A 10139-nucleotide genomic window follows, 5' to 3' on the forward strand; every position below is an offset into this window, starting at 1 on the left:
TTAATATCATATCAATTTGAGGCTGAATTTGCTCAAAAAAATAATTGATTCACTTTGTAACCAGCATATCTGGTTTTCCTATCACAAGGTAACATTTAAGTATATTTAAGACACTTTGGGGCAGCAGCAACAACACTTAATAATTTTGAGCTACATTTCGACTATTGCTGCACGATTAATCATATGGCAATCGCGATGTCAGCCTATGCCATTACATTACAGCAAATCTTGTGATTATATTAAATAAACAAATGCATTTGTGGACGTAACAAGGCATTCATTAACGCCAGTTTTATAACGCAATCGAAAGTAGTGCGTGAGCAGCGCGTGCGCAGCATGTATGGAGAGCAGAAGCAGCACGCAGGCGTTTACCTTTCACACCAGCTGTGTCTGCAGCACGCAGCTCTTCAGCAGCTGCTGCAGAGATCAACTTATCTCTGTCTATTCTATCTAGTTACATATCTCTCTATATATATACAAATACACCTTTAAAAAAAAACTTTTTATCTGCATTAAGGCCCGGGGCAACCTCCTCCTATGCTGCTTCTTTAACCTGCAAGTCTTTATTTTAGAAAGTATATAGATCATACAGTACTGTATGCTTCTCAAGCTCTATCAGGAGCGTCATTCATGTCTGGTGCACTCAGAAGACAATCGCCTGTGACATCATGTCATTTGGTTTTAGATTGTCAGCATGTTTTAGGCCTAGTTATAATAAAATTTATACAATATAGTTATAATGATATACATGATTAAACTAGTGTTGCTTTCTCCGTTTCAGTAATGTCCAGCGGCAGAGGAACAGCTCGTGCAAAGGATGAGACGGACAAAAGTAATTAATAAATGCCCTTCTTTTACTTATTTTCGTGTTGTCAGGTTCACAGTGCAAACAGCTCCCGGTGGAATAACTTGAGTGAACATAAAACAGCCGAATAAAACTTTCTTCCTCTACTTCAGCTACACAGCACACAGCGAGCTCATATCATCCAGCATGCGTGTCAAGCTACACTACCCACAATATACTTCGCAATGGACTACAACTCCCGTAAATATTCTATTTCCCCTCTCCTGCAACACTAGCGTGCAAATTAAGCAAAACTGATACTAAAATTGTTTTACATTTGGTTTTGTAGTTCGGGCCTAAATAAATGTTTGTTGTAGTTTTTAATCGTTTAAGTTTATTTGATTGACTATATACAAGTCAGTTAATATGATTAACGTATTTATTGGGTAAAATAGCTACTTTTATCTGTCATTTAATGTGTTTTGGTCATTATCAATGCATTGTCACTTTAACTGAGCATGAGTAGCGCAGAAAAAAATAGACCCAGCGCCAAAACTATCGCGGCACTGCTGCTTCAGCGACGCTCACTCCTCGCTCTGACGTGCTGCTGGGTGCGGTATGACAGTTCTAATCTGTTAAGACGGACGCCGAAAAAACACGCACTGCTCATCCTCTGCTCAAGCTCTGCTCACGCGCTGCTGACGCTTGCAGTGTGAAACAGGCTTCAAGATATCATACGCTGAGCAGAAAGAGGTAATGTGCAAAATTTTCCAAACTAAAATTGCTACATCACGTGGCAACACAACAAATTTATATCAGCACCTGAAGCAACACAGAGAAAAAGTATGATGAATGCATGGCGATAAAAGCCAAGAGTAGTAATATAAAATTAAAAAAATGTGTATTTGTTTTATTTATCAGTACATTTGACTTTTTAATTGTATTTTAAAGTTAAATTCATGTAACTTAATTCAGTAAGGTAAAGATGTTACTGTTATTTAATTTTGAACAATTTTGTTTTAATTTGTGATATTTTTCCCAAATCGTGCCGCCCTAATTTTGACGATCTTCTCATTGACTGAAGTAAATTTGGAAGGGGAGTGCTTGAACAGGGCATTTTTACGAAGGCATGTAAACTATAAAAAAAAAAAAAATGCTGGGTTCCACACTATTCCTACATGTTGTCCCAACACAAATAGATTAAGTTAACAATCGTTTTTACAAATTTTAGTTGACTGAACATAAAACATTTAAGTTGTCCCAAAAAACTTAAGAATTGTTTTGAGAATTTTTGAGAGTAATAACTTTAAGCCTCAAAAACAAAAGAGAACATAAAAACCATTAAATGATATGACACATTTAATAAAAAAAAACATCTTTTTGACCAAAATATTGTGATCAAACAGGCCAAAAACTCACTAAAATATCAGCAGGGTTTCCATTTCTTTCATTTTCATATGGTAGTATCATACAGTCATTCATATACAAGCCACCCCACAATCATCACAGCATGCTGTCTGGACTTCGTCCCGTGTCATTGTCACACCCTACAGTCTCAATTAAACACACCCTGTTTATTCACACAGGAGTGACCAACACAATGGCGTCCATTGTGATCAGTATGACACAGCCTATGGTACTGGGGGGCAAGCTCTCCTCATCAAGGCACTGCCTGACATTAGCATCACTGTCAATGGACAGAGGGGCCCTAACTGTCGGCCGGCTGCTGCATGGACTTAAATCTTTCAGAAAAGAGGCCAGGGACATGAAACCAAAAGAAGAAGTGTGACAGACCAAGTCTAAGAATACAGGGTTGAGTTGGGGGTTGGGGTGGGGTGGGCACGAAGTGCGACACGGTCCAGGCAAATGAAGGGGGGGAAAAAGTGCACATTTGCAACTGAAATCCAGAGCAGTCGCCTATATTTGATTACCACGCCCCGGTGACACCATGTAGCCATGGCAACCACAGCGTTACAGCCTCCTGGGGATGAGAGTTGTGCCTCCTGGTCTAACGTTGAGGGCATGGAGGAACAAAAAGAGGCTAACAGCAGAAGAGAAATATATGCAGCTGGAAGAATAATGAGAGGATTGAAAGAGGAGGGGCCAGCAAACAAAGACACTGTCGTTACAGCCCATTTAAACACTTGGACGAAAGTTTGATTTGCTGTTTAAAGTTCAGAACAGCTGATCAGTTTTAAGAATTTAGGACTTATTGAAAGTTCTCAGTCTCTGATTTTTTTTAATACAAGTTTAACAAAAATGTTAATATTCAATTTATTTTATAAAAGTGTCATAACATTTGGAATATATGGTCATTTAAAGCATTTTTTCAACAAATATTTTCATTAGGGTTATTCCACCAAATATTAATTTCTCTTAACTCTTAAACTTCTTAAAATTTCTTAAAACAATGATATTATGAAGACAGAAAAAAATCAATGTACTCAGACTGTGGTGGATAATTGCTCTTTTCTTGTGTTTGAAGCCTGTTGTATTTATCCATTTAATTATATTATCATCAGAGTTATTCCACCAAATATTAATTAACTCTTAAACTTTTTCTAAAACTTCATTAAAAAATTATTTTGTGCAGCGTAAAAAGGAATAAAACAAGACTCGAAACATTTTTTTATACTTAAAAAATCTAGTGAATGCACTGAAACACTTTTCAATAGCTGTATAAAGCATATAATAAATGTTTGGAAGAAAACAACTGCATGTTCATTTACTTAATTTGCCACTCAACCAAGAAGTTTTCTAAATGCAAATTTGTGGTTTTATGAAGACATCCTTTTTTGTAGCGAAAATGTACTCAGACTGTGGTGGATATTTGTCTTTTCTTGTGGTTGAAGCCAGTTTTTGACTACTGATTAAACTATTGTTGACGCTTTAACTCTGTCAAACACTCAAACTTTATCTTGTAAAATAGGATAAGAGCTTGACGGTGGTCATAAATAAATATAAATATGGATCAAAAACATAAGTACATAAAACAATACAAGTGTCATTCAGCTTGAATTTCTACATGTATTAAAATGTCGAATTGAACTGTTCTTCCCTGAGTAAAAATATTGACTATCATCCTACATTTTTTGCACAAAAGTTTATTTGAAATCAGTAAAAAAGTTGTCTACATACAAGAAAAAAACTATTGGACTGTTTACAACAAGAACATCTGATTACATATAAAGTCTTGCAGCCGCAAAATACTAAATAATTGTCATTTTACGTCTTCAAATATTTCACACACACTTGTCAAAAATGTTCTATATCTTTATATGTACAGGTCAGAATAAGTATAATGTTTCATTTTTAATAACTGCATCTGTTCAGTATGACAACAATGAAAAATTATTTCACCAATATTTTACAATTTACCTGTTAAAGTTGACACTTCAGTTGCATTTCTTACTTTTTCCATTTTATTTTTCCATTTTGTGAATTTAACTTACCCAAAATGTCTTTAACTAACACGCATGTAAAACACTTATAAATATTTAACCCACATTTATTCACAAACTTTTAATAAAAATTACCTACAAACGATGCACACATTCTACATCATCCAAACCTAACTGAACCCTGCAACCAAAACAGGGATTTAAACTTGTACACTCTGCATTTCTCCAGCATTTGTGGGACAGCAAGTGCACACAGCCAAGAGCCAGATCTTATCTATCATTGTGAGAGTCATAATGAGACTAATTAATTTCCCGTTTAATGCCAGGAGAGAAGCAATAAGCAAGGGATCATTTGCTGTGTCCTACAAAAGCCCTCCAGAGAAAACAGCACAGCACAGACACTATTGCCGCACACTACATTAGCAAAGGATTCGCTACTAATGAAGTCTCTTTAGGCAGTTGTGCCCTTTTGCATCCACCTAGCCATGCATCTGAGAGTCCTGCAGCTAATGTGGTCATCCTGCAAATAAAAGCAAACGCATGTCAACCCTGTTCACTGCCTACGCAACCTGACCTGAATGAGTCTACAGTCTAAAGTGCAAAAGCAGACAGCAGAACTAAATAATGTGCTCATGTGACATGCAGCTCGGGAGTTGTGTACTCGTTCCCTGCTCTTCCACAAGCACAGCTATGCGTTCAACTCTGACCACGTGTCAATGTCACTCAGACGTTTATCTACCGCCGGAAATAATGAGTGCACGTCCGCGTCAGAACATCCCATTTCATCAACAAGTCACGAGCAAAGCAACCAGTCCCTTTGCTTTCGATCTCAACCACTGCTTATGTACAACAACAACAACACATAAGATACAAAACAAAACAAGAGTAAATAACAGCCCCCACCCTCACATCTCGTGTTACATAGTTGTCCTAGATTCTCACTACTAGACACAAACCGAATACACATATTAGTAACCTTCAACTGTAACCTTTAGCACCACTCTCGTTTTCTGTCACGCGCGTTTGATTAACGTTCTATTCGAATGTTCGGTGTTCGAATTTAAATGGGCAATTTCGCGGCTAATAACGTGAGAGATTGAGTTATTGTTCTAATATTGCGTTAACAAATATTGTTTTTGTCTTGTCGAGCGTTCTGAAACTTCCGCAGATAATGTCACAAGAATCACTGGCGAGCCTCCTATATATCAACGAGGATCTTCAGTTAGCGTCCGAGCTAATGCGTGGCTTTTAAAGCAAGCAAGCGTATAAACACGTCAGAAAGTGTCGTGAGATATGTTTTAGTTGGTGTATTTATTCATTTAAAAGTATCTAAATATGACTGGAATGTGGTCGGTTTAATATCTCGAGTCAGCTCGACGCCAAACGCACGCATTTCACTCAACTAAGTTAGCTAGCGAGGATCACATGGTGTAAAATGTTTAGAAATAGATCATTCGCGTTAGGAATACGCGTGTATATTTCAACACACTCAGATACATTTGTTAAAATAATGAAGAACGTAAACAGCAAAAACTAGAAAGAGCGATAGCTTGTTATTGGCTATAATGCGTTCACGAGCCACGTTTCGCAGTTAAAAGCGCGGCGAACATTACTGCTTCCCCTCGGTGTTATATAAATCATAAAGTAAAACGTTTACTTACATTCGTGCATTCTACTGTGGCGTCCGACGACAAAAGCTGCCGTGCTTTTTCATGCAGTAGCCTTTCGCTCGCGCTGTGTCAAAAGATCAGCAGCTGCTTCCTCCATCCACGCAGCGCGGAGGAGATCACGCCGCACGGCAACGCTTCCGTACCCCCCCTGCCGTCGCCGGGGCAACAGCACCGCTTCAGCCAATCAGACCCCCTCCTCTCCGATCTCCCCCTGACAACTGCCGCATCGCACTGGCACTTTTTTAGCAAACCTAAGCAGTCGCGTTCAGCATGCGCTCCGCGTCGCAGCACCTCATTCATTCATTCTTAAGAGATTTGTGGCGAAAACATTGGTTGTTGTTGTTTTAGGGAGAGTCATTCTGACGTCATTTGTTCATTGAGAATTTGCTTCATTTTCTGAGGCTTTAGTGACTCGGGTGTTTGACCGGTTTACGTTGGAAACGAGGTCAGATGTTGTGTCGTCATCAGCGGGGGAGTCCTGGAGCTCGTGAGCCAATCCCAGGCTGTATCGCGATGTGAAGTCTAGAGGTTCTTAACTAAACTAACCAGGCGAACTTATATAAGAATTGGGCACACTGTAAAATATGCTGGGTTCCACATTATTCCTTCATGTTGTCCCAACACAAATCGATTATGCTACTTTAATGGTTTTTACAAATTTAAGTGGATTGAACAAAACAATTGTTATCCCAAAACAAAAACACAAAATTGTGTTGATTCAGCTCATTTTAAATAAGTAGTTTAAACAAGCAGCAAAAATACTCTTTTGAGTGCTCTCCAAACATGTTCGACTCTGAGAAGTCAGGAGTGTGACTGCATTTTATACTGTCATCTTTATTTTTTATAAAGGCATAGCTTTTTTTGTGCCATTATATATATATTTTACATACATATATATACATACATATACATACATAATATGTATATAGGCTATAGTTAAAGTCAGAATAATTAGCCCCCCTGTTTATTTTTCCCCAATTTCTGTTTAACGAAGAGAAGATTTTTTTCAACACATTTGTAAACATAATAGTTTTAATGACTGATTTATTTGATTTGAAGTGACATTTTAAGGCTTAACTTGGTTAATTAGGTTATAGGCACATTAGGGTAATTAGGTAAGTTTTTGTATAGCGATGGTTTGTTTTGTAGACTTTCGGAGTAAAAATTGCTTAAAAGAGCTAATACTTTTGACCTTAAAATGTTTTTTAAAAAATGTAAAACGGCTTTTATTGAAGCCGAAATAAAACATAAGACTTTCTCCGGAAGAAAAAATATTATCAGACACTCTGAAAACTTTCTTGCTCTGTTAAACATAATTTGGAAACTATTTAAATAAGTAAAAAAAAAAAATAAAAGGGGGCCTAATAATACTGACTTCAACTGTGTATTAAAAGCTAAACAAAAAAACATGCAACCAAACAAAAATTAAAAATGCTCCTCCTTTTTTGATAATGTTAATCTAATCAAAAGTGATCATTATTATCATACTGGGTACAAATAAAGGCATAGTTTATCTAAAATGTTGAATTTGGTCACTATTTACTCACCTTTATGATTTTCTTTCTTCTGTTAAACACAAAAGAAGATATTTTCAAGAAAGCTGAAAAGTTGTAATATGGAAATCATTGGTTACAGCTTTTCAACAATTAGCAAAATTTCTTCTTAGAAAAAAGAGGAACTCATAAAGGTTTGAAACAAGTAAAAGAGTGAGTTTTTTTTTTTTTTTTTTTTGCGAAACCAAGTAACTATTATCAGACTGAATTTGTGTTGTACATGAAAAACTAAATATAAGCAGTCAACAACAAAATCAGCACATTTTTAATTAGTGGATGCATTAGTGTACAAGAAGAAATAATCAAATAATTATAACATTTTAATGATTAATGCCATGAAGAAATTAAAATTAAGTTTCAAATACATAAGTTGAGTAAAATTTAAATTTGATTAAATAAATAAGTACATGAATATGTAAAAAAAAAAAATTAAATAAATGGTATTATGATAAGTAAAATGTAATAATTAAAGATTGAATGATTGAAGACCAATAGCACAAAGTACAAATCAAAAACCAAAATAGAATAAAACTAAAATGCAAGTCAGCAGGCTTGCGTTATTAAATTACACAGAAAAGGTAAAAGAGTGTCAACTGCAGCCTCATTATGCGAGTTGTTAATGTAACCCTGTGTGTTGCTTTCTTATCACAGGATTGATTTATGGTGGGCCGGCAGAGGGGTCTGTCTACATCTTCAGAGGACACTGAGGACAATGTTAAGAGGACATTCAGCATGCTACTACTTTAAGGTTTGTGACACAACATAAATCTCAGAGGTTAAGATTTGGTGCAAAATATTGTAGACCTTATAGCTATAAAAACTTAGCTCTAAAATATGACCTACACAATTAAGTTTTATGTTTTGTTTTTATGTCCCCAACATTTTTTCTACAACTCTAATTAATCAACTACTGAAATTTATGAAACTATCAAACTTTTATTGTTATTATCTGTTAGTTTTGCACCCCAGAACATTCTTCAACTGTTTTTTGGTTGTAATGTGTCCAGTGCCAACACATGGGCTGTTATTTTGTGCCTCATGTTAATCCAAGATAAGAGTGTAAGCATTGAAGACTAAGTGTGGACAAATGCAAGATAAAGTAATTGAAACCCCTAAACTGTTATGTACTTTTTAACGTATGGATATGGCCATAGATATACAGTTGAAGGCAGAATTATGCGTGTGAAAATTGATTTATTTTTCAAATATTTCCCAAGCAATGTTTACCAGTGCAACTTTTCATACTATTTTCTACACTGCAAAAATGCTGGGTTCCACACAATCGATTTGTGTTGAGGAACATAAAGCGATTAAGTTACCTTATTATTTCTGACCAATTTTAAACACAAAACAATTAAGTTGTCCGCAAAAACACTTCAAGAATTGAGTTGTTTCAGCTCTATGGAGCCATATATATACTTGCAAAATAAAAAAAAGTTTTGCAAACAAAAGATAAAGTATTGAGCAAAAAATAAATAAATAAATAAATGCAAACCTCCAAACATCATAAAGCGAAAATAAATTTTTCAAAAATTAAATATTTTTTTCCAGCTTAGTCCCTTTATTAATCCGGGGTCGCCACAGCGGAATGAACCGCCAACTTATCCAGCCTATGTTTTACGCAGCGGATACCCTTTCAGCTGCAACCCATCACTGGGAAACATTCATACACACTCATACATGTGATAATGTCGCTTAAATGTTTCTGGAGTCAAAAGTTCCCTTGACTCCGCCCGCCCCCATACCCCCCCCCCCCCCCTTTTTTTTTTGCACTGCTGGATTTTTATTTGTAGTTCTTTTTTTGTTTGCAAATTTTATTTTTATTTCTCAAAACATAATTTTCCTGTTGCTGTTCTTTATTTTTGTTAGCAAAATAAATTTTTATTGCTCAAAAATAAATTTTCGCTTTGTGATATTTGGAGATTTGCATTTATTTCAAATTATTTTGGTAAATACTTTATTTTTTGTTTGCAAAGCTTTATTTTGCCAGTATATGTGGCCCTAGATTGACTCCATACAACTCAATTTAAATAAGCAATTTGAACAAAAAGCAATTTTTTTGAGTGTCTATTTTTTCAGGTGAAAGTCATATTTCTGTTAGTTTGACTGGAATAAAAGCATTTTAAGGTTAATATTATTAGCCCCCTTAAAATTCTTTTTCTTAGTTTTTTTTTTTTTTGACTATAGTTAAAAACAATTTACAGTCAATTTGTCTAATAACTTGCCTAGTTAAACCAATTAACCTAGTTAGGTCTTTAAATTTCACTTTAGGCTAAAGGCTAAATACTTGTATCTTGCAAAATAACTAGTAAAGTGTATCTACCATCATCATGAAAAACAATAAATAAGTTATTAAGACAATTCTCATTAAAACTCATGTTTAAAAATGTTTTGAAAAAATCTTCTTTTAAGAGAACAGCACTTGTATGAATGCACATGTATGAATATTAATATTTATAATGACTTCAGAAGATGACTTCCAAAAATTAACACTGTTAAGCAAGAGGAAGCTGTTAGCTTATAAGAATTAAATGGTAATCATAGTTTAACAGATCGTTATATTGCATTAAACTAATATAGTTCAACCAAAAATTGACATTTCCTAACCATTTACTTACATTAAGTTAGATTTTCTTTCTTCTGTTGAACACAAAACAAGATATTCTGAAGAACATTGGGGGAAAAAAAACAGCCATAGACATCGGTATAATGATAAAAAAAAAATAATAAT

The 10139-nt window shown here is 35.2% G+C and overlaps 1 protein-coding gene across 2 annotated transcripts in view; it reads right to left on the reverse strand.

Moving 5' to 3' along the window:
- foxn2b (forkhead box N2b) overlaps nt 1-6071 on the reverse strand; it is a 35785-nt gene extending 29714 nt beyond the window's left edge. The window contains exon 1 of one of the 2 annotated variants that reach the window (XM_073917626.1): nt 5847-6068. In XM_073917626.1, the coding sequence (XP_073773727.1) occupies nt 5847-5856 (10 nt within the window). In that variant the 5' untranslated portion in view covers nt 5857-6068. Of the gene's footprint in view, nt 1-5846 lie in introns of both variants that reach the window. The other variant, NM_001017555.2, reaches the window with a different exon arrangement.
- Between the last annotated feature and the right edge of the window lie 4068 nt (nt 6072-10139).

Source organism: Danio rerio, chromosome 12 (genome assembly GCF_049306965.1).
Source record: "Danio rerio strain Tuebingen ecotype United States chromosome 12, GRCz12tu, whole genome shotgun sequence".
Taxonomy (NCBI): domain Eukaryota; kingdom Metazoa; phylum Chordata; class Actinopteri; order Cypriniformes; family Danionidae; genus Danio; species Danio rerio.